The 26,016-nt window shown below is 46.3% G+C and overlaps 1 protein-coding gene across 1 annotated transcript; it reads left to right on the forward strand.

The window, feature by feature from the left end:
• The first annotated feature begins 2,478 nt into the window (after positions 1–2,478).
• On the forward strand, positions 2,479–25,679 carry CAPG (capping actin protein, gelsolin like). The gene is made up of 10 exons (XM_028708546.2): positions 2,479–2,820; positions 14,413–14,446; positions 16,699–16,871; positions 17,588–17,742; positions 19,214–19,381; positions 21,013–21,162; positions 21,995–22,087; positions 22,641–22,773; positions 23,084–23,172; positions 25,508–25,679. The coding sequence occupies exons 2-10, from the start codon at positions 14,424–14,426 to the stop codon at positions 25,571–25,573; spliced, it is 1,050 nt and encodes a 349-aa protein (XP_028564379.1). The 5' UTR covers positions 2,479–2,820; positions 14,413–14,423; the 3' UTR covers positions 25,574–25,679.
• The last annotated feature ends 337 nt before the right edge of the window (positions 25,680–26,016 follow it).

A 26,016-nucleotide genomic window follows, 5' to 3' on the forward strand; every position in this document is an offset into this window, starting at 1 on the left:
GGAAGAGCTGGCGCGGAACAACGTTGTCACAGAGTCTTTGATGTGCCACATTATTCACAATGCAAAAGGCACTCTGGTACTAGTCCTCACCCTTACCTTGGGAGCAGAAACAAGTCATGGGTGCCTGCAATGCAGAAATAAATTTTAAAAACAAAAACTTAGATAACATTATATCAGATAAACATTTACAGTTAAAACTCTGTGGTTTCCTTGGCGCGAAGCTACAGATATATATGGCTCCCAAGAGATTTGATTCCCTGATATCATTGCAGCAAATCAGATTAGCATCTGGACCTTCATGGTGTTGAGAAACACATAAGCAGTCATTTCCCTACCAGCAGCAACCGAAAGCCATAGAAATTTGTGGGTTGTTGTCATAAATCACAGGGACAAAAGGACTCTGGGCAGCAGAATCTGGACTGTCCCTTGCTACTTCCTCAAGCATCACCAGGAGAACTTTCAGACAAAGATAGTCATTGGCTCAGTGGAGTGTTTCTCAAACATGAGTCTCCATCATCCCTGACCACTGGTCCTGCTACCTATAGATGATGGGCATTGTAGTCCAAAAACAGCTGGAGACCCAAGTTTGAGATGGACCCAATCTCTCTGCTGTGCTGCAAATGCAACCCTCACCAGGCCCACAAAGGCGACATTGCCCATGTGAAGACCACCTGGTGGAAACCCTTACACATATGGTTCTTAATTGTAAACTATATGCTGATCTCCGTCAGCAATTTCTAGATCAACTCTGTATCCCCAAATGGAAACCAGAGTTGGAGGCCATACATTTTCTATTACTGGGGAATGATCAGGAGCTCACCAAGTTAGTGGCTAAATATTTCTATTTGGTTTTTTGTCGTCGAAATACACTGCAGACGTCTGATCTCCCTGGAGACCTAGAAATGTGACGATAGACTACTCTGCCTCCTTTCTTTTAGCAAATGTTTTGTGCCACTGGGGAAGTGGTCATTCTGTATTGATTTGTTTCGGATCTTTGTATGTGATGCCAATAAAAGGTTTGATGATGATGACAAATGTGACAGCTGCCCATCAATGTAGCTGCACCAGTCAAGCTAAGGAACGCTAAGTCGCTCTGGCACGCACCCGACTCCCATGCGTGGCCCCATGCCCATGGCGCAATGCGCCTGCCCACCCCAGGTGCTGGCAGGGCTCCCTACACCACTTCTGGGGGCCCAGGGAGGTGGTCAGACCAGGGAGGTGACTTGGGCAGCTCCTAGGGCTCCTGATCCGTGCCTGCCTGGTCCACCTCAAACCCCGAGCCTGACACTTACCCACAAACAAGATGAAGGAGAGTAAAATTACAGAGTTGTATCCAACTAAGGGGATGCAGGTGGTGCTGTGGGTTAAACCACAGAGCCTAGGGCTTGCTGATCAGAAGGTCGGTGGTACGAATCCCTGTGGCGGGGTGAGCTCCCGTTGCTCGGTCCCTGCTCCTGCCAACCTAGCAGTTCGAAAGCATACCAGTGCAAGTAGATAAATAGGTACCGCTCCAGTGGGAAGGTAAATGGCATTTCCGTGTGCTGCTCTGGTTTGCCAGAAGCGGCTTAGTCATGCTGGCCACATGACCCAGAAGCTGTATGCCCTCGGCCAATAAAGTGAGATGAGCGCCGCAACCCCAGAGTCAGCCACGACTGGACCTAATGGTCAGGGGTCCTTTTACCTTTACCTTTATCCAACTAACACCTACTCAGAGCAAATCCACTGAAACTAATAGGCCTAAGTTAGTAGCATCTGTCAATTTTAATAGATCTACCGAGAGTATGAAATGGTTTGGATACTACCCATTATTTTAGCTTCGGGCAGCAAAATATTTTGAACCAGCCCTGGGCAGCAAATGCTGATGTGGTGTTGAGCCCAGAAAATAAGAGACACAACAAAACACGTAAGTCAATACCTTCTGTGGGCTCAGTTCTTGTTACTAGACCTCTAGTTTATTGTGTGAGCAGGAACTACTGAAACATAAGTCAACTTTCCTGAGGCGATGAATGAGTCCTGGTGGTGTCTTTGGCCAGCTTCTCTCATGGACGTGGACGGGATTGGAGGGGCAGCCAAAGTTGTTGAGCTTTTCACAGGTAAAAATAAATAGGACATTGTCGGGAGCAGGTTTCTGCTGGGGACGGGACACAGATCCTCAGATTATTGAGTACTTTCATTTTTGTCAATAATATTTTCAATAAAATATGCCCCCTCTTGGCTATGCCCACGGGCTCTCTGTAAATATTTTTATGTTATCTACAGTGGGGCTCGGCTCGGAATATAGGTGTGCCAAAAACCAACAACCCTGGAATGTGATGACGCTTAAAGAGGAGACCTGAAACGCGAGCCGATTGGGTTTCCGCTCTTGGCTTTGCGAGGAAGAAGTGTCTCATTTCCAGGCATAAAAATTGCAGGATGTTTGTAACTGTTCCACTTTGGTGGCCTGCATAAAGAGGCGAGCCCCAGTCTCTGCTCGAGCAAACGACAAGGCTTTGGGGCTGGACATTGTTCGAGGCGCCCTTGACCACTGTCCGCGGCTGCCCTATGGCAAAGTGATGCTGGCAGGGTCAAAGGGCATCAGCAAAGCAAGCGAAGCCCGAGGACGCAGGACAGGAAGAGCAGAATGATGGCAGATCAGAAGTGAAGTGAGTCACTCATCTCCTCGGCCGCATTTTTTCCCCTTTCCCCTGCAGCCACGAAAGAAGTGAGGCAATGAAAAGCTTCAATAGGCAGGAAAGTCCCCGCCCAGGAAATCTAACATTACATCCCCTCTTCTGAAAAGTTTTGCTTTAGCAGAGGCTGCCGGGGAGTGGACCCGTCTTGGTGAGTGGATGCAAACCTCTTCTCCTGCGCCGTGCAGATGTTTAAAACTTAAGCTAGGGCTGGAAGGCTGCTTGTGCCGGGGTGGCTGTGGAAAACATTAGGCTTGCAGGCAAAGATATTTGCAAACAGCCCGGCTGAATTTGCACAAGCAGTTCCTGGCCGCTTTGTTCTGTCTCTCAACACCTTGCACATCCCTCCGCAAGAATCCTGGGAACAGTTGCTTGTCAAGCATTCTTGGAATTGTACCTCTGGGGGGAGTAAACTACAGTTCCCAGGATTCATTGCAGGGGGTGCACTTTTAATGTTTGGTGCGTCCAACGCCTCCCTCCTTCAGCAAATCTCCAGTCAATATTCTGAGGGGAAAGGGGTGTGTGTGTGTGTCTAGGGTGGGGCAAATGAATTCACAAGCCACCCTGCAACTCCTTCCAGTTGTAGTCAATCATTCCTCCCTCCTTTAAGCTTTCTAAAAAAGAGTAGCTAATGGGACCATCACGAAAAAAGGGGGGCTGCCCACCCCTGCCGTTTCTCTGCCCCTGGTAATTCAAGTACTAGCATAACCTCCATCTGTATTTCCATTTTTGTGGCTGGCTGATTCATCACAGCTTCCCCGTTTTCAGAGAAGATCGAAACAAGTGGGGACCTGCAACAATTTGCAGTATATCCCCAGTTCCGAGCAGTAGCTTGGAACAAGAGGAACCTCTTAGCCCATTGCAGATGGGATCAAGTGGGACCAGTTTTCTTCGTTCCTATTCCTTGAGGCCTTTCCCGGCTGCATTAAAAGGATCAGGTAGGAGATGAAGAGAAAGAGTTTTGCCCTAATGTGCCAGCCTCCAGAGACCCTTCCCCTATTAGGTGTGAAGAGGGTCTTTGCCTGAATACAATGTGCAGAGCATGAGATCTGCCCCTGATCTAGGTGTCTGTTCCAGCTGAGAGCTTTCTTGCTTTAAAATAAGTAAGTAAGTAAGTAAGTAAGTAAGTAAGTAAGTAAGTAAGTAAATGGGGAAGTTAGCCTCAACTGGCCCAACTGCCCTTCCCCATTGCAACAGATTGGCATTCCACACACACACACACACACACACACACACACACACACACACACAGAGCCATCAGAAGCTATCAATGTGGCAATGGGTGGCATGTGACTTAAGCATACTTTTCCGAGCTTAAAGCGCATTACGAAACCCAAGGCTGGCTGCTTGAGTCATTTCCATGCCCCTGGGACATGATCAGCCACAGCTGGCTGCTAACTTTGCAAATAAATTGCTTCAGCAGGCTGAAAGGCAGTACTTAAACAAGGACTTAGGAAGATGAGCCCTGCTGAATTAGATCAAGGTCTTTTTGGCCCGGCGTCTTGCCTCCCACGGCAACCAGTCAAATGCTTCAAGGAAATTCTAAGGGTAGTATGAAGATTATCCCTCGCAATGGAGTGCAAAAATGCTGCCCTTGACCTTGACATTTAGCCATTGCAGCCAACGATCACAAACAAAGCTGGCCACTGTCATCCGTGTGCTAGTAACCTCCAGGCTGGACTACCGCAGTGCACCCTATGTGGGGCTGCCCCTTAGGTTGACCCAGAAGCTGCACCTAGTGCAAAATTGCGTGTTCTGAACGCTCATTGGGGCAGAATATTGCAGCACTGCTGAAAGCACGCCAGCGGCCAATTTCTTGCTGGGCTAAGTTCAAGGTGGTAACACTGGTACCCAAAGCCTTATACAGCTCAGAAGCAGGATTCCTAAAATGTCATCCCCTGTGTCTGTGCTCTGCAGGAGAGAAGGCCACCTCAGATACCATCATATCAGGAAGCCTATTCTGTATGATATAGTTATGGGACCTTTTAGTGTGGTAAAACCCACCCTTCAGAACTCCCTCTCATTATATCTCAGACAGGGCCAAAATTGTCTTTTTGGTGCCTTTTGGACCTACCTTTTCCAACCAGTGGAGATTTTTTATCCCGGCTTTTTTCTTCATCGGGCTAGGAACTGTATTTATATATATGTTTTTATTGTGGATGGGGGGTTTTTTAATTGTTGAATCGCTTTGGGGTGTTTCATGGGAAGTGATTCATGAATGAATGATGAATTAATTAATTGAAGTAAACCAATACTCCTGGAAGTTGTCTAATCCCCATCTGAAAGCCCTTTGAACCAGTGGCCCTCGCTACTTTCCGTAAGTTTATTTGCCAGCAATGTCTCTATATTAGTGTCCAGGTATTCCATGCTGCACAGAATATTTACATAACGGAGGAAGGAAGGAAGATCAAGAAAGAGACTCGACCAAGGATGGGGAACCTGGGATGTTCCAGTTGTATCATCAGCATCAATTGGATTTCTTACCAGGTCTTCACTAATAGGTCCCAATTACAATAATATAAAGCTACAATATTGTAATCCCTACACAGATCTGGCTGGCACAGGCCACAAAACCACAGCTCGCCCCTATACACGAAGCCAAGCCAGAGCACAACTAAGTGCAGTACAGCCATCTTCTCAGAAAAACTCTTCACAAAGTTCAAGAGGTCAAGACACAAAGGCCTTAGCAACTAATCCACACCTAATGACCCACCTAAGTGGTACTCAGGATATCACTCAAGAAATCACTCAAGATATCCCTCAAGTAATTAAGGAACAAAAGAAGAAAAGGCACACTAGCCTGGGAACTTCCTCTCTGCCCAGAACATTGGAGGCTATACACCACACCTCCTCAACAGTATTTATAGGAACTCAAACACTGAGATCCTGCTCTGTTCCAGTAACAAGAAGCCGAAAGCACCAGCCTGAAGATGACGAGTGAGACCTCGTCGAAACGTCGCCTAGACACCCCATCTTTTACACGGGAAGACACCCGAGGACACCAAAACCATATATATATATATATATATATATATATATATATATAATCAGTTAGGGATGTGGGTGGCGCTGTGGTTTAAACCACAGAGCCCTAGGGCTTGCCAATCAGAAGGTCAGCGATTCGGAGACTTCCGGCGAGGCAGCATGGCGGCAGCAGCAGAAGAAAAGAGCTCCTGAAGCCAGCCAGAGTAAAAGGCTCTGGTGACCGATTCCCGGACCCCCCAGAACTGCTGCTGCCAGCACTGCCAACGGAGAGGAATTGGGGGTGCCCGGGCATCTATCAAAGGAGCCAAAACACCCCCCCACGACCTTGATTGAGCCGGAAAGGCACCCGACCCCCCCCCCCCAACAGCCAAGAGGAGCTCCAAAACCCGGAGGACAGTGGAACTAACGCAAAGAGGGAGAAAGAAAGGGAGAGAGGAAGAAGAAGAAAGAAAGAAAAAGGAGCCCCAAATTTACCGTTGCTGCCCCCATCTCTGCCGACGGGAAAGCAGAGGAGAGGTAGGTGAGCACGGTGAAGGCAAAATAGGCTTCGGGGAGGAAGGGAAAAAAAACAAAAACGCACGTGGCTGAGCCCTACCGGGAGCTCCAGCGGCAAGGAGAACACAGAGAAGCTGCATAACAAAGGAGACCACAGAAAAGAAAAAACAACCTTCCCCCCCCTTTTTTTTTTTTTTAACACCCCCCCTTTTTTAACCCCTCCCTCCCCCTCCCTCCCTCCCTTTAAAGAAAATATATATATACATCTTTCTTATCCCTCCCCCCCCATATACCTACTTTTACCACTTTTCTTTTTAAAAGAGGGGCCACTGCTGCTGCAGCCACCCTTTATTTGAATCTTTACTTTTATTTCTATCTTTTCTACTCACTATTTAAAGACACACTTTTCCACACACACATCCTCAATTTAAACCTCATTTTATTTCCACCTCAAACCCCCCTCTTAAGATTTAAAATGGCAGTACCCAGAAAACAGCCCTGAACCATCACAGGCCATTTCCTGGGACTGCCACTCCGCCCCAGACTTTCCACTCTCTTTTACCTACCCTCTTTTACCTATACTTTACTCATTAAAAAAAATAAAAAATAAATAAAAAGCTCTATTTAAAGACACCCCCCCTTTTTTTTTTTTACCTTTAATTCTCATTTTTATCTTTTACCCGTACATTTTTGGTTGCTTTTCTGCAGACGGAGAGTGGTGGCGGTGGTTGGGGGGACATATTATTATTATTTTTTAAAAGACAGAGCAGAGCCATACAATTATTCTTCTTTTCTTTCTCTTTTTAAAGCTCTTGTTCGCCTGCTCCTGAGGGGGGAATCTTTCGCCCCCAGCTACGACCACCACTCTCTTTTAAAACAAAAATTTCCTCCATATACCCATTTGGAGAACAAAAAATAACTGCATGGTTTTGTTTGATTTGTTTTTCTTAAGAATAATATTTCCCCCTGGTTATTGTTGTTATTTTTTGCTTGTGGGAAAGTAATTAAAAATGGAGGAAAATTAAACATATACCCTCTAATCTCTTGCATCTCTACCTGCTAACCCCCTTCCCTTTATATGAACTGTCTGTCCATTAGTCTACCCATCTCTGCTTACCTGCCCCCCCCCCCGCCTCGGCGGCACCGCTGAGGCATCTACAGAAGCCCTAGAGAAGTTCTTAAAACACAGGCTAGAAGTGACACAAATGACCACCTAATCGAAACGCTCTGTAAAAGCCACCAGCCAACAAAGCCTGATCAGCTCAGCAACCCAACAATACCCAGGAATCACCACTGCCACAACTCCTAACCATCACACGCCCAACCCCAAGAGGACGCCAAGCCAACCTCAAACCAAAACCATCAGGGAGACCGAGATGACACCAACCAGGGAGATGGCAAACAATGCTAAGATGGTAGCTCCCCTTCAAGATGATGACCACCCAATAACGAAACGAGATCTGAGGGAAATGGAAGCACGATTAGAAGAAGCACTGAAGGCCACAATGGCTCCCATGCAGGTACTAATCAACAATCTAACCTCCAAAGTGGAAGCTCTAGAGAACAAGAACCAAATGCAAGAAAGAATAATAGAACAATACCGGGAGGAGAACGCACGTGTGAACAAGAAACTGGACGAACTGGTAAACCAAATGGAAGCAGAACACAACGAGATGAAAATTAAGCAAGCCGACCTTGAAGACCGCAATAGACGTTGTAACATCCGCTTCCGCAACTTTCCTGAAAAAACAGAGGAGAAAAGCCCAGCGGACCTAATTATACGCTGGCTGAAAAACACAATCCCAAGCCTGAAACTTGAGGCAGAGGACTTGGAGAGGGCTCACAGAGCCCTAAAACCTATGCCAAAACCCAGCGCCCCCCCAAGAGACATCATTGTATGTTTCACACGCTACCGAAAGAAGGAAGAAATATGGCACCAACTCAGAAACTCAAGCAACCTTCGATATGGAGAAACCCCCATTCTGGCCTTACAGGACCTATCGCAGGATACCCTAAACCGGAGGAAAAGCCTGCGCCCATGCACCCAGCGTCTCCAACAAGCAGGGATCAAATACCGATGGGGCTTCCCCTTCCGCCTCATTGTAACAACGAACACAACACAACACATGGCTACCAACATACCCGAGGCCCTGCAACTACTAAAGAACCTTGAACTCGACCTCCCGCCGGAATGGAAACCGACAAACCCACCAAGCGACAGCCCCAACCACGAGGAAACAACAGCAAACAACTGGACAATGGTACAGAAGAAAAAGATACAACAGAAGCGGCGCAACAACGCAAACCAATACAGGCAAGCATCATGTTCAGAACCGTCCCGCCGGCCATACGACACAAGAAACCAGACCAAGATCAACCAAACCAACTCATCGCAGATGGACAACCCTACAACAACAACAACCCCGGCTGAAAGAAGCAACCAGGAAAAAACCACAAACTGAAGGACTGGTGATTCCCCCCCCTTTTTTCCCCTCCCCCCCCAAAACATAGATTTAGTTAACACCATCAACACCCCCCCCAGCCCCGCACCCCCACAGAAATCCCCACCCCAACACCAGTCCATACGACCTCAACCACATTCCCCATCACCCACACCTTCAACATCCTCACACTCCATACTAAGGAAAAACAACTCCAACCTTAATAACACAACCCACAATCAGGCTAAAATCTGATACCCAACCAGCACTATGGTGGCACCAGAGCGTACCAGCACCCACATCCCCACCCCAACACACCAACAATGTTGCTCATAATACTGGCAACACTGCTTACAAACCTTATACCTGACAGCGACGTTACAAAGTCACTTCACACTGTCTCGCTGATCACCCCCTATCGCAGACAACAGGGGGGACGGCCTGTCCTTGAACACGGCCTTCCACACCAGCTGAGACCTAGGACCAACTGGCTAAATGCCAGATGGCCCAAAATACCCCAAACAAACACCTATATGACTACATATAGGAAACTCCCTACAACTTACCCCCTACTCTTTAACCCAAATCTCACTCTAATCCTACTAGCCCCCCATCCACCACACCCTAGGTCAGCGCAACCCCACTGGTTCTTTAAACAACACGAAGAGAGAGACACAAGACAACCCGAACGGGTTGGCATGGAATCACCCCACATAATAGATAAACAAAATGGCTAACCTAAAAGCAATTACATTAAACGTGAGGGGGCTGGGAAACCCCATCAAAAGAAAACGCATCACCTCATACATAAACACCATGAAACCACACATCACCTTCCTACAAGAAATACACAATCCACCCAAAGGCAGCAAACTCCTGAGCGACCCCCGCTTTAGTCAACAGTGGGTCGCACAAGGCTCAGGGAAAGCCCGTGGTGTAGCCATAATACTCAGTAGGGACCTGAACTTCACTGCCACAACAGTCCTCAAGGACAAAAAAGGCAGATTCATTTTCGCTAAAGGGACACTAGATGGCAAAATCAAACTGACAATCGGCTCCATATATGCCCCAAACACGAAACAACTAGAATTCTTCCAGAAAACACTAAACAAATTCCTCTCCTTCTCTGAAGGGGAAGCAATCCTAGGAGGGGACCTCAATCTAAATATGAAAGGTATATCCCTGAAAGATATCCACCCCACAACCCCATGGGCAACCTTCCTCCGAAGGAAACCCCCAACAACCAGGAACTCTTACAAGTTACTAAAAATGCTAAAAAACAGGGGTCTCTATGACATTTGGGGTGAGCAAAACCCGGGAGACATCAGCCATACATTCCAATCGGGACGCCATGATACAGTGTCCAGACTGGACAGCATTCTACTCACACAGGGTCTGATTCCCTCAGTAGAATCAACAAACATAGGTAACATTAAAATCACAGATCACGCCCCAGTAGAAGTCACTGTTAAAATAGGAGAAGGAACACAAACCACCCCATCCTGGTCCTTCAGTCCCATCCTAACTACAAACAAACAAATTAGAGAGAGTCTCACAAAAACCCTCCAAAACTACTTCAAAGAAAACGATGTAAACAATACAACAACCCCCCTCCTATGGGACGCAATGAAAGCGGTCACCAGAGGAGCTTGCATAAAAGAGAAAACATTCCTTAAAAAACAAACCTCCTCAAAAATTAGCAAAATAGAACAAGACATCACAGCCCTCTCATCACGCTACAAACAAACAGGATCTAAAAAACTCCTCAAACTTATAGAACAGAAAAGGAGAGAACTAGACTCCTTAGAAATCAACAAAACAATGATCAACATTCTATACTCTAAACAACGTTTCTATGAATATGGAGGGAAAAACTCCAGAATACTAGCAAATAGATGTAGGAAAAAAGCACTCAAAACAAGAATACACTGCATCACCAAAAAAGACGGCAACATAACATTCTCCCCCAAAGAAATAATTTCAGAATTTGCAGAATTTTACTCCAACCTATACACCTCCCATAACCCACCAGAGAGGGAAATCAAAAAATTTCTAGCAGGACTGACCATGCCTACCCTAACTGATGAGGAGCGGGAATTCATGGACAGCCCTATCACCCCAGAGGAAATAGATGCGGTCCTCAAAAACTTGAAACCACACAAAGCCCCAGGCCCAGACGGCTTCACAGCAGAATTCTATAAGAAATTCAAAGAACCCTTGATGCCCTACATGACCCGCCTATTCAACGACATCATAAAAGGAGGCCCCATCCCCAAAACCTGGACCCACTCCAAAATAGTCTCCATCCCAAAACCACTAAAAGACAGCCTCAAAGTAGAATCATACCGCCCAATCTCATTAATAAACCAAGACTACAAGATATTCACATCAATCTTGGCCAACCGCCTAAAAATCTTCCTACACAAGTTAATAGCCCCAGACCAGACTGGCTTTGTCCCTGGCCGCAATATAACAGACCCCATCAGGAAACTACTGAACCTGATCGAACACAGCAAGGCAACCAAACTCCCATTGACAATTATGTCCCTAGACATACTCAAAGCCTTTGATTGCTTGGAGTGGAAATACATATTAGCAGTACTAACTAACATGAAATTTGGCCCCAACTTCCTACAAATCCTCAAACAAATATACTCCCAAGCCTCAGCAAAATGCAGAACTAACAATATGGATTCTAACACTATAGCTATCCAAAGAGGCACGAAACAAGGATGCCCACTGTCTCCCTTCTTATTTATCCTGGCTCTGGAACCCCTAGCAATCCGCATCCGAGCAGCCACAGACATCAAGGGAGTGGAAATAAAAGGCAGGACCTATAAATTAGGGCTCTTTGCAGATGACCTAATGGTCACAACACCAGACCCCATAAGCACAGCAACCTCCCTAATCAGAGAACTCAACGCATTTGCAATGGTGTCGGGCCTACAGGTAAATTTCACAAAGTCAGAAGCTATGTGCTTCAACACCCCTCCTCACACCCAAAAAGAACTCACGAAGGTCACCAAAATAAAACTCTGCCACACCAAGTTCAGATACCTAGGGGTACAAATAACCAGAAACCTCAATAAATTATACCTCCACAACTACAAGCCCCTGTGGCGACAAATTAACAAAGACCTAAAGAGATGGAATAACATGAACCTCACTCTCTCAGACAAAATAGCCATGATCAAAATGATCACACTCCCAAAACTAACCTACCTATTCCAAACCCTCCCAATCTGGATCCCCTCAACCCAACTTCACAGTTGGCAGAGAAAACTACACTCTTTCATCTTCTCACATAAAAAACCAAGAATAAGCCCCAAATACCTGCACCTCCCCACCTCAGAAGGAGGATGGGGAATCCCCAACATAGAAGCATATTACAACGCCAACCAAATACGCCATATAATCCCATATATACTAGAAGATGAGACAAAACAATGGGTACACCTAGAGAAGGACACAATTGAAAACACCTGCACCACAACATACCCACTCCTCCCAAACAAACTAAAGAAAATTCCCACAACACTTAACAGGTACACACAGACCATGCTCAAAGCATGGAAAACACAAATAGGCAAACTATCCCCAACCCCATCCCCACTAATACCCCTGGCGTACCACCCATTATTCCACCATGCAGCACAAAACCTCAAGATAAAAACCTGGCGAACCAAAGGCTTGTATCGCCTAATAGACTTTTATAAAAATAACAAACCCTTGTCAACACAAGAAATACAAGACAAACTAGAAGACACCCAAATGCCCTGGTTAACACAACACCAACTACATGCCCTCTTAAACAACCCAACAGTAAAATCAGCAGCAACTAGGCCCCTGACAACCTTCGAAAACCTCCTCCTAACAACAAAGGGAAACGGTAAAGGGATGGTATCCGCAATATACAAAATACTACTCCAAAATCTCGCAAATCCCCTAGACGCAATCAAAAATCAATGGGAGAATGACATAGGCTATGAGATAAACCCCACTCAATGGACCAGAATGTGGTCTAAACCCCCCTTTAAATCCATATCAACGAAAAGAAAAGAACTCACACTGAAACTCACCTACAGGTGGTACCTAACACCAAGGAAACTAGCGCTAATACACCCAGGAACCTCACCAAAATGCTGGAGAGGGTGCACCTCCACAGGCACATACTTCCACATGTGGTGGGAGTGTCCCAAAATCCAACTATTCTGGACAACAGCCATACAAGAAATTTGTAAAATAACTAAGCAAGTAATAGACACCACCCCAGAATTGGCCCTACTAAACATCTTCCAAGACAACAATGCCCATTTACACCACAAAGAACTCATAACCCACCTGCTCTCAGCAGCCAGAAACACCATAACCAGACACTGGAGAGACCTGTCAGGAGTAAGCATGGACCAATGGTATCAAATAGTATGGGAAACAGCCCTACTAGAAAAATTAACTAATAAACTGAAACTGACACGGGGACAAACAGAAGAAGATGCCTTCACCCCGGTATGGCTCCCCTTTATCACACACACAGCCCAACAGGACAATGACAATAATCCACCAACAGCATACAAATCAATATGGCTAACCTGATCCAAAACACCCACCCACCTCACTCACACACGAAAACAAAGATCACCACAGCCAATCACAAGCAAACAATCACACCCTAGGCCAACCCCAACCTCTCTCACCACCAAAGGAACACAAGTGAACAACACAAGCACGCTGACACCAAACTCTACACACATTAAACATAATAGAAACACCGCCACCCAATCCCACCCTTATCCATCTTCCCTCTCTCCACCCCCCTTTCTCTTTTCTCTCCTTTTTTTATTTTTATTTTTATTTTCTTCTCCCCCTAATGCCTCAACAAATGAAACGGATTTGTAAAAATGTTACATGGGGAAAAATATATATGAGGCACTACACTTCTGTAAAACAAGAAAATCCTTAATAATAATAAAAAAAAAAAAAAAAAAGAAGGTCAGCGATTCAAATCCCCGTGATGGGGTGAGCTCCCGTTGCTCAGTCCCAGCTCCTGCCAACCTAGCAGTTCAAAAGCACGTCAAAGTGCAAGTAGATAAATAGGTACCGCTCTGGCAGGAAGGTAAACGGCATTTCCGTGCGCTGCTCTGGTTCGCCAGAAGCAGCTTAGTCATGCTGGCCACATGACCCGGAAGCTGTACGCCGGCTCCCTCGGCCAATAAAATGAGACGAGTGCAGCAACCCCTGAGTTGTCTGAGGGTGGACCCAATGGTCAGGGGTCCCTTTACCTTTACCTATAATATCAATTGAAACAATTTGCAACCAGTTTACACTCACACATACTGTATCTGTTAGGTGTCAAAGGCCAGTAAGAGAGCTGTATTTCCAGAAACTGACAAAGGCTGTATAGTGAAGGTACCAGACACAACTCTGTAGGTAGGGAATTCCACAGCTAAGGGGCTGCCACAAGGAAGGCCCTGCCATGAGGAAGGCCATCCCTGAGCTTTCAAGGGCAAATGAACTATGAGACAGTACCCCCTGCTGATCTTAACATGCAAGAGGGAATGTAGGGAAGGATGTGGGGTTCTCCCCCCCAAAAAAAATTTGATAACACATTGTCATCTCAAGTGCACCCAAAGAGACATGTGGTCCAAAATCAAAAATTGCTTAACCGCACCACTGATTCAACAGTTAACCTTCAATATTCTCCTTGCCAAGCATACAAGTCTCACTGAGCTATGTCCCCTCTGTCTCATTCAGGGTGATAGCAATCTGTGGGTGGACTGCTCTGTTCCAAGCGTGATAACCCTGAAATGTTTCTTTCTCTGCAGATCCTCGAACCATGTACACAGCAATCCCCAAAAGGTAATGAACTTTTTTCACTGCCCATCCAACAGCATGTTCCAGACAAGCTCCCTTTAATGTAAAATCAGCTAGTTTAAACGCCTTTTAAAAATAATAAGAATATTTAAAAGCTTGTTTACTATGTAGGGCACTCCCAGACTGTTGCTGTTTTCGGGTGGGGTGGAATCACGAACCGGGTAAATTTAAGTCGCACAATTATAATTGGTTGGGAGATCTTGCGCAACAAACCCACTCCTCCGAAATACTGGACTTTTTGCAATAAGGAAAGTGATGTGGAAATGCCCTGGGAAGTGTGGAATGTTTGACACAATGTCATCTAACCTCCCTGCAAACAAATCAGAAGAAATACTAATCAAATCTTCCTGCAGACAAATTGGGGTGAATGTTCAATAAACAGGTCATCAGGAAGCACGCATAGTTTTTTCCTCAGTGGAAGGTTCCCCAGTCTGAGGTTCAGAAGGTAATTGGTTCTACTACCACTGTGCTACCATTTTGCATCTGACTCCAGCTCATGGACCTTGAGATGCTAATTAAACAAACAACAAAGTAGATCCCAACATGCATCATGTAAACAGTCTGGTTTCCCTCTTTCCTCCCTCATCCTCTCTCCTCACCCAGTTTCACGTTGTATCTCAAGGGCAGAGAAATGGTGCTTCTCCAGACCTGTGATTCAGCTACATTAGTAAAGACAAAGCATTTTAAATGCTTTCTAACACTATGACAGGACGCGGGTGGCGCTGTGGGTTAAACCACAGAGCCTAGGGCTTGCCGATCAGAAGGTTAGTGGTTCGAATCCCCGCGACAGGGTGAGATCCCATTGCTTGGTCTCTGCTCCTGCCAACCTAGCAGTTCGAAAGCACATCAAAGTGCAAGTAGAGAAATAGGTACCACTCCGGTGGGAAGGTAAACGGCATTTCCATGTGCTGCTCTGGTTCGCCAGAAGTGGCTTAGTCATGCTGGCCACATGACCTGGAAGCTGTACGCCGGCTCCCTCGGCCAATAAAGCGAGATGAGCGTCGCAACCCCAGAGTTGGCCACGACTAGACCTAATGGTCAGGGGTACCTTTACCTTTTAACACTATGACACCTGATAGCACTGTGGAGTTCTGTCTTTCTCCAATGTGATTTCCCATTAGGAGGTTTTCCTGAAACGTTTTGTGTGTGTGTGTCTTGATCCAGCCATGGTTTGACTCCAGCTCTCATCTGGTATCAGAGTTACTTGAACAATGCAGTTGGAGTCCAGAGAGAAAAGAAACTGATAATACTTTATTGGGTAAACAACAAAAAAGTAGTAAATAATATGGGAAGAAATAAACAGAGATTTCTTGCCTTATTTACAGGCCTTGTTCAGAGTAGGGCTAGACATTCCTCAGCACATACTCCCTCAGAACTACACAGACAGAGCACAAATGACCTCAGCAAGGATCATGCCACTCTGACTAGTTGCAAGGCAACATTTCCTCCATCACCCCCCTGGTCGGCTGACTGTCAACAGAATTATTTTTCCCCCAATTTTTTTTATTCATTTTATAACACAAATAAACATCACAAACAGAAAAACAAACAATACAAACAAATTCTTGTCTTATCCTTATTTTTTCTAAACATTGTTAGGTGGGCTTCCCCAAGCCCCCACTATGTGATTTTAATTTTACCTCATCTTTAACAGTTTACATATACCATAATTTCTATCCATTTTTTTTATCACGCTTACTTTAACCATAAAAATCTTCACATTTTATCACTTACAAATAATACACTATCTTCTACTTCTAACCCTACAGCCTATATCCACTTCCAACGCTATTCTAAGATTTAAATATTAACATTTTTTTCAAATATTCCTGAGATTTCTTTCAATCTTCTTCCACCGTCTCTTCTCTCCGGTCTTGGTGTCTCCCAGTCAGTTCGGCAAGTTCCGTATAGTCCATTATCTTCATCTGCCAGACTGTCAACAGAATTAACCCTTAAGTGACAAACTGAATAATCTCTGCTGTTCTACCTCCAACATCATCTGTCCCAGCTATCACGGTCAATGATTAAGAATGATGGGTAGTTGTAGTCCAACAACATCTGGAGGAGCACAGGTTCCCCAAAGCTGATCCATCCCTTTTCATCTGTCCTCTTTGAAGTCTCTCTTCCTTTTCGCTTCTCCTTCTCTACTTGCATCTTACTGCCTGTTCCTTTGGTCTCATCCTATCCTGGCCCTTCTGTCTTGCAATCCATTGTTTTCTTCCTTTCTTGCATGGCAGTGGCTCGCCCTTCGATGCTTCGGTAAAGGAGCCGGGCCTCCACATCTGGCGAGTGGAGAAGATGAAGCCTGTGTCGGTACCAGAAGAGATGAAAGGCATCTTCTACTCTGGGGATTCTTACCTGGTTCTTCACAATGGACCTGATGAGCAGTCCAGTGTGCACATCTGGATTGGTAAGCAGCAAGGCTTGGCAGAGATGAGACGAATTATCCATATGCAGAACACATCTGTGGGCTGATTCAGTAGGAAAGCAGCCTCCATCCGCACTTTCTCTTCAGCCAAATATTAAAACATGAGGAAGTGACACACATCAGGGTATGAAAAAAGTGATCTTATAGGGTTGCCATATTTCAAGATCGCCCAAAAAGTTGCTGAGCTGTTTTTTGTTGTTTTTTGTTTTGTTTTTGGCAACACGAGAGCTTAAGACACTTTGACATGTGTGACACAGGTTGTACCTATTGGAGTTTAGGGAAAACTCTCTTCCATGTTATTATTATTATTATTATTATTATTATTATTATTATTATTGGGCAGTGTCCAACCAACATGTCCTGTCGGCACAAGGATTTATGCTTGTGTAACAGGACTTTTTCCTCCTCTCCCTGTGTGTACCCCAACTTCTTCTTAGTTCTCAATGAGCTGTTGCCTCCCCCTTGGGATTTTTCAAATGCTCCTTATGAACTTCTGCAGTCCTGAAGGTTTCTCTGAGCATGCTCATGCTACCCTCTTGTTTTCCAGTGGCCCTATTTTGGTCTCATTTCTGTCAGTGCTCAACACCCAAGTTTGCTATTTGAGGGAGTGGTATACACGGGAATTATCCTGGGAATATCCATCAGAAGTGGAGCTGGAACGATGCCTATCAAATAACTGCTCTCTCCCTGTCACCCAGGCCAGAACTCCTCCCGAGACGAGCAGGGAGCCTGTGCTCTGCTCTCCACCAACCTCAACTTCTTCCTGAAAGAAAAACCTATCCAGTACCGGGAGGTGCAGGGCAACGAGTCCGACATTTTCATGGAGTACTTCCCCCACGGCATCAAATACCAGGTAAGGCAGGCCCGACCTAACCAGTTTTTCAGGTTGCTGCTTCGATCACCTTCCAATTGTGAGCACAGTCACCTTATGAAAGAAAGCTTAGGCAACAAATCACAAGCTCATTTGTTCCACATTTATCTGCCCGGGCCGGATAAATATGCATATGAGAAGCAGTAATTCAGTCTAACCTAGCTCCTAGGGATGTTGTAAGGATGAAATGAGGAGGGCAAGAAACCCGCATCTGCCACCTTGACATCTTTGGAGGGCAGGCCGGCCATAAAGATGCTCAAGACCATGAGTAGGCAAACTAAGGCCCAGGGGCCGGATCCGGCCCAGTTGCCTCCTCAGTCTGGCCTGCGGATGGTCCAGGAATCAGCTTGTTTTTACATGAGTAGAATGTGTCCTTTTATTTAAAATGCATCTCTGGGTTATCTGTGGGGCATAGGAATTCATTCATTCCCCCCCAAAAAAAAATATAGTCTGGCCCACCACATGGTCTGAGGGATGGTGGTCCGGCCCCCTGCTGAAAAAGTTTGCTGACCCCTGCTCAAGAGAAACAGGAAAGTTGGGGTGTGCACAGTGTTTTTCTTCTAGGGGGGAAAAGGTGCTAGTACTGCATAGCCTTGAGTACCCCCGGGGGGGAGCACTGGGTGTGCAAAATCAAAATAAGTAAATGTCGAATTTCACAAACACCGCACAAACTCATATGACAAAGCTTACAAATGCAAACCTTAAAAGCAAGCAGCCTCTTGTGTGTCTACAGCAGCCTTTTGCCAGCCTGGCACCATCCAGATGTTTCAGACTACAACTCCCTACACTGACTGGGGCTGATGGGAATTGTAGTCCAAACACCTGGATGGGTCCAGGGGGGCAAAGGTTGCTCTTGAGCAGTGTTTCCCAAGCTTGGGTCTCCAGCTGTTTTCAGACTACAATTCCCATCGTCCCTGACTACCGGTCTTGCTAGCTAGGGATGATGGGAGTTGTAGTCCAAAAACAGCTGAAGACCCAGCATTGGGAAACACTTCTCTAGAAGAAATGACAAAGAAACAATGCATTTTGACCAGGAACTGGTCTTCTTCTGTGGTCTAGTAATATCACAAAAACCACAACGTACAAAACTATGGAAAGCAGTACCCTTATTCTAGCCAAATCTGCCAAATGCAGGGCAGATGGAATAGGGTAACAGCAGTGCCACCTGTAAACGACTCAGAAATTGCCTCTTTAAAAAGGCTAGAATGTGTCATTAGATAATTTGGAATTTAAAAGATATAAAATAGCGTGGTGTAGTGGTTAGAGTGTTGGACCTTGTAGACCAGGGTTTGGATCCCTGCTTGCTCCCTGGGTGACCTCAGGCCAGTCACTGCCTCTTGCGATAAACAAATAAACAGCTTATCTCAAGGAACTTATCCCCTTCACCACCCCAAACTCCAGCACCCTCCTGCTTCCTTGTAGACCTCAAACCTCTTTTGTCTGTGCTCCACAGGAAGGAGGTGTGGAATCTGCCTTTAACAGAACCCAGGCCAGCCAGCAACCCAGTCCTATTCGCAAACTCTACCAGGTGAAGGGGAAAAAGAACATCCGGGCCACTGAAAAAGAACTGAGCTGGGCTAGTTTTAACACCGGCGACTGCTTCATCCTGGATCTAGGAGAGGTGAGTCTGAAAAGAGGAGGAGGGGAAGCCTCTCTCGACCTGTGTCTCCTATTTATAATTGCTGCATTGTTTTTAATGTGTGGTTTTGGTGGGGGGTTTTGCATACAGTGGTACCTTGGGTTAATTCGTTCCGGAAGTCGTTCTTAACCTGAAGGGTTCTTAACCCGCAACACACATTCCCTACATGGGCCTCCCATGGCCCCGGAAGCAGATTACGTTTGTATCCTGGAGCAAAGTTTGCAACCCTGAGCACCTACTATGAATTGATTTTAGAATGAGTTGATTTTAGAATGCATTTCAATTAATTGATTGTGATTTTATGTAAATTGTGTTACTTTTATTGTTGTTAGCCGCTCTGAGCCCGGCTTCGGCTGGGGAGGGCGGGATATAAATAAAATATTATTATTATTATTATTATTATTATTATTAACCCAGTTCATAATCGAAGCGTTCGTAAGTAGGACACTTCATAACCCGAGGTACCACTGTATTTTAATTACAAACGTTTATGTTTTAACATTTTTATGGGGTGTGAGTGTGTGGGTGGGTGTTAAATACGGTTGCTTATCTTTTAATGTTTGCTCCATTTGTTTTTCGCACATAAACCACTATTTTGGCATTTCAGTGGCAAATAAATTAAATAATGTTAAGAGCATAAGAGGAGCCTGCTGGATTAGGCCAAAGGGCCCATCTAGTCCAGCATCCTGTTCTCACACCCAGATGCCCCTGGCAAACCCACAAGGTGGACCGGAGTGTAAGAACAATCTCTCCTCCTGCAGTTTCCAGCAACTGGTTTTCAGAAACATTATTGCCTCCATCATGGACATTGTTGATGGTTCTGTAGGGAAGAGAGGGGGAACATACAAGTTTGGAATATGGGCTAGCATGTTCTGCTAATGCCCTGTGAATAGGGGTGGAAGGAGGCAGCTCTTTGCATCCCAGTTCTGTGTTCATCAATGTCAGCCCTCTTTCCACGGCAATTCAGCCTCCCCTAAGACCTACATTGTTTGTCTAGCTATTTGCTATACAGTGGTACCTCGGGTTACAGATGCTTCAGGTTACAGACGCTTCAGGTTACAGACTCCGCTAACCCAGAAATAGTACCTCGGGTTAAGAACTTTGCTTCAGGATGAGAACATTAATCGCACGGTGGCGGTAGGAGGCCCCATTAGCTAAAGTGGCACCTCAGGTTAAGAACGGACCTCAAACTTAACCCGAGGTATCACTGTATCTGAAACTGATGCAATTAATTGCATAATCAATTTGAGTAGAAGGGAAGCATCAAAGACAATGCAGAAAACAATGTATTTATTTATGTTTACAAACTAAGAAAAGAATAGCATATGCTCCTACTCACTTGGGTCATTTTCATTACTGACCCCTGACAAAAATGAGAATTGCAGCAAGTCTCGCTCCTGTTTCCATTTCCAACAGAATTCTCAAACATCCCTAGTTGGGAGAGTGCACAACTACGTACACTGGGCGGAAATAAATGTGCTCCTTTGTGTAGGATCACAGTGGGTGTTCTGGATGTGGGGTGGATGGGGGAAGCACATGGATGAGCTGCATGGGGCAAGTGTTCTGGCCGCACATGGATTGAGAAGGTTTCTCCTCTTGGCCTCTCCTTTCAGAACATCTTCACTTGGTGTGGCAGCAAATCCAACATCCTAGAGCGCAACAAAGCCCGGGATTTAGCAACGGCAATTCGGGATAGCGAGAGGAAGGGGAAAGCCAAAGTGGAGATAATTGCAGATGGCGAAGAGCCGGCTGAGATGATAGCGGTAAGTTCCTTGCAAGAGAGGCAAACGTTTTGGGGAAGCTGTGGGTTGGTGTCTAGGAAGCAGATGGGCATTGACTAAGTTCTCGGCATCAAGCTGGAGCTGGGACCTGTTTTGGTTTGGTGGGATATAAAAGCCCTTGCCAGAGGAGGGTCTGAGATATGAGCCGTGTTTTAGCTTCTTAATTTCATATTGAAAGGATCAAGGAAGTGATCTCCCGATAGGGCACACAAAACAGGTATTGAGGTACCCTAAGAGTCTATTGAACACCTCATTACTGCAACATCTGGCAATGACTTTCATGTGTGGACATAGGAGATAAGAAGCTGCATTGTCTGTCCACCCAGCTCAATATTGTCTACTCTGGCTGGTAGCATCTTTCCAACATCTGAAGCAGAGCAGGGCCTTTCTTATTATCTGCTATTTCAGTGGTGGAGAGCTGGTGGCCCTCCAGAGATGTTTGATTTACAACTCTCATCATTCCTCCTCATTGGCAATGCTTTGTTGGGGCTGGTGGGAGTTGGATCCTTTACAAACAACAACACTAGAGATGCACTGGATTGGACACGAACCTTCTGTCTGCAAACAATGTTCTCCCCAATTTTAGGAAGTTGCCTTATGCTAGATCAGCCCGTTGGTCCATCTAGTTTACTACTGTCTCCAGGATCCCACCCCTCCTTCTCTCCTGCTAGGGATTGAACAGAAGACCACCTCTCTGCCACTGCGACTCATCCTTTCGTAATTGTCAAGCAAAGCACAGAGGTGGGGTTCTGAGCCCAGAAATGAAACGTCTGGAAGCTGGGTGTCAGCATTACCTGCCTCTGTCTTTTTCTAGGTCCTGGGTCCTAAACCAGCTCTGAAAGAGGGCAGTCCAGAGGAAGATGTCATGGCTGATCGGAAAAATGCAATTGCCGCTGTGCTTTATAAGGTAACAACCTGTTAGGCAGCTGTCAGCAGCTCCTGGCTAGTTGCCCAGGAAAGTATAAAGACAAGAGAAAGTTTCTTACTGTCCTTTTTTATTTCAAACTTTACAGAGAGAGGCTCTAGAACCCAGCCTCTTGGATAATGGCGTTGTCCCAAGTGAATCTCTACCTTCCCGTCTCTCCCACTTCCTCATTCGTTATTCTCATCATCTCCTCTACAGGTGCTATGTGGGAATGCTGCTATGTGCCCTCTGTCTTTGAGCTCTTTGCTCTTCTACTTTTAAGGCTCACCAGGTTCTGGGAGACGGAGGGTCTGGAATGCTTTCTAATGACAACGTGTCAGTCCGCTGATGCTCTGGCTATCCCATTACTTCCCAGCTGCCATTTTGTATCTAGCTCCACCACCATTCCAGCTGCCATTGGGCACTTGGCTCTGTTTGGTGGATCCTAGGGTTCCAGTAATAAACAAAGTAGGTCCAACCATCTCGAAGTCTTGCCGCACATGGATGGTCTCATGTCAATGAAGGCACTTCCTCTTCTTTTCTTCTCATCTCCCAGGTATCGGACATGACGGGGAAAATGAGCCTGACTAAGGTCTCGGAGTCCAGTCCATTCCATCAGGACCAGCTCATCACAGATGATTGTTTCATCCTGGACAACGGGCTATGTGGGAAAATCTACGTTTGGAAAGGTGAGACACGCAACGCACTGCTATGAGAACAGCCTCAACACTTGGTGTTGGGACTCTGTGAGTTGGAAAGGGGTCTCCTAACAATTCTCAACATCCTTAACAAACCACAGTTCCTAGAAGTCTTTGGAGGAAGCCATGATGGTTTAATGACAGATGGTTCAGATTTAGGAGAAGGTTTTCTTTCTTCCTAAGAATATTAGTCCCCACCCCATCCTTCCCAGTAAACACCAGCTCTTCTCTGCTTGCTCAACATTAGACATGCTCTCTCTCAGCTCTTCTGACCTGTCCTTTTCCATCTTTCCTCGAACAGGCCTCCGAGCAAATGAGCAGGAACAACAGGCAGCCCTGAAGGTAGCTGAGGACTTCATCACTCAGATGAAGTATCCCCTGAACACACAGGTAAGCAAGCAGAGGCTGTGCAGCCTTATCAGAGTTTCCAGAAGGCTCTACTAAATGAAGGAAATATCCCCAAACCTAGGCAATGAATGGCAATTTCATTGCCATTTACTCTGATTCCAGTGCGCTCCCACCACGGGTATTTGAGGCCATGCACACATGACGTTAGCCACAACCCACATCTGTCCTGTAGTTTGTTGAGGAATGCTGCTGCTGGATGCATTTTCCCTCAAACCACCTTCTATCTGATTTGAAAATGAAAGCCGTCATTAAGCTTGAGGTGTGCACATTTGAGACAGCTTTTGCACATGTGCAAAAGGGACGCGGGTGGCGCTGTGGGTAAAAGCCTCAGCGCCTAGGACTTACCGATCGCATGGTCGGCAGTTCGAATCCCCGCGGTGGGGTGCGCTCCCATCGTTCGGTCCCAGCGCCTGCCAACCTAGCAGTTCGAAAGCACCCCCGGATGCAAGTAGATAAATAGGGACCGCTTACTAGCGGGAAGGTAAACGGCGTTTCCGTGTGCTGCGCTGGCTCGCCAGATGCAGCTTTGTCACGCTGGCCACGTGACCTGGAAGTGTCTCCGGACAGCACTGGCTCCCGGCCTCTTGAGTGAGATGAGCGCACAACCCCAGAGTCTGTCAAGACTGGCCCGTACAGGCAGGGGTACCTTTAGCTTTACTTGCACATGTGCAGGCGACATCTTTGTGAATAGGAGCTGCCGGGGGGGGGGGTTGCAGATGTGGGGAAACAAAACATGCAATGTGCTTCAGGTGAAGACCCCCCTCCCCCCCCTCTGGTGTTCACAGCAGTGTGCAAATACAACTTGAAATGCAGTGGGGGTAAAATAAATTAGCTGCACTTCAAGCCCTTAGGTTGACCAAATGAGACTTGGGAATGTTGCAATGTGCTTGATCATTGGTGAAGCTGTTAAAAACTTAAGAGCAGCCCTGATGGAACAGACCAAATTCCCATCTAGCAAGGGAGCCTGGTTCGCACAGTGCCCAGCCACAGGGGCGTAGCTAGCTGCTCCGGCACCTGGAGTGGTGGGGGGGCGAGCTGCCCACGGGGGCATTGTGGCCACCAGTGATCTGCCCAGGCCCCACGCTGCCATTTCAGGCAGCACAGGGCTCTGAGCCACAGTGTAACTCCCAGGAGAGACGCGTGGCTCAGGCGCGCTGCAGGCCAGGCCCCGCGGCAAGTGCCACCCCCCATGGTGTGCCATTTTGCCACACACACCCTCAAGGATGACACCCGGGGTGGACCGCAGCGCCCGCACCCACCTGAGGCTGAGCAAAATCATCTGTAATGTAGAGAGAATGGGTATAGTAAGAGTTTTTTCTCATAATATTAGAGGCTACAGAAGAGCCATTGTGGGAAATATAAATAGTGGCAAGATGGCAGAAGTTGGCACTGCTTAGAGCGTTGCAGCTGTCCACTGCAACAAGGTAAGACTGCCAGAGCCAGAGGAGGGAGCCCAGCAGAGGGCAACTTGCCCTGGCCCCCTCAAACCTAGAACCAGCTTGGCCCATTTCTTTGGCATTGCCGGGGAAAAGAGGGGAGGGGTTGGAATAAAGCTAATGCTTGTGTACCATTAAAGGTAAAGGGACCCCTGACCATTAGGTCCAGTCGTGGCCGACTCTGGGGTTGCGGCGCTCATCTCGCTTTATTGGCCGAGGGAGCCGGCGTACAGCTTCCAGGTAATGTGGCCAGCATGACTTCCGCTCCTGGCGAACCAGAGCAGCACACGGAAATGCCGTTTACCTTCCCGCCGGAGCGGTACCTATTTATCTACTTGCACTTTGACGTGCTTTCGAACTGCTAGGTTGGCAGGAGCAGGGACTAAGCAACAGGAGCTCACCCTGTCGTGGGGATTCGAACCACCGACCTTCTGATTGGCAAGTCCTAGGCTCTGTGGTTTAACCCACAGCACCACCCGTGTTCCTATGTGTACCATTACACCAGGGCTGCCCAACTTGGTCCCCTCCAGATGTTTCGAGGAAGTCCAAAAACAAAGAAAATATGGTTACGAACTACTTGATTTTGTTATTGTATGTTTTCTGTATTATGTGTTTTTTTTTATTATGTGTTATTCTTTTTATTCTTATGTGCTCTCTTTTGTTTATTGTATTATGGTGATGGTTTTATATGTGTTTGGTGATTATAAATGTCTAAAATCTTTAATAAATATTTTATTAAAAAAAACAGATGTTTCAAACTCCAGCTGCCATCAGTCCCAGCCAGTATGGCCAGTGTTCAGGGATGAAGGAGTGGGAGACCCATAATAGATGGGTGCCTGCCATGGGTGTCCTTTTCTCATGCACCTTTATCTTGTTTCCAGGTGGAAATCTTGCCCCAAGGCCGCGAAAGCCCTCTCTTCAAACAATTTTTCGTAAACTGGAAGTGAAACCGAGTCGACATCGTGAGCTGGAAATATTTGGTGCATGTGCCTTACATATCCTGTTATCGACCATTATGCCTTATTAAAACAGAGCCACTGTGGCCTAACATTCTTCTTTGGACTGAAGTTATGTTTTTGCTCATTCACAGCATTCCAGGCACAGAAAAGGGGGAGGGGCTGTTGCTTGGTGGCTGGACACACGCTCTGCATGCAGAACATCCCATGTTCAGTGCCTGGCATCTCTTCTGAAGGAGAAGTTGAAAGACCTCCACTTGCCCAAGACCTTGGAGAGCATCTGCTGGTCAGAGTAAATAATATTGGGCAAGATATGGACCCAATGGTTTGACTCTGCTAGGAATGGAGGGACATTTTATTTCACTTTGCATTTGAGGGTGAACCATTCTAACCCACACTTCCTGAAGCAATGTAGGAACCGAAACATGAAAGTT

Source organism: Podarcis muralis, chromosome 15, assembly GCF_964188315.1.
Source record: "Podarcis muralis chromosome 15, rPodMur119.hap1.1, whole genome shotgun sequence".
Classification (NCBI taxonomy): Eukaryota; Metazoa; Chordata; class Lepidosauria; order Squamata; family Lacertidae; genus Podarcis; species Podarcis muralis.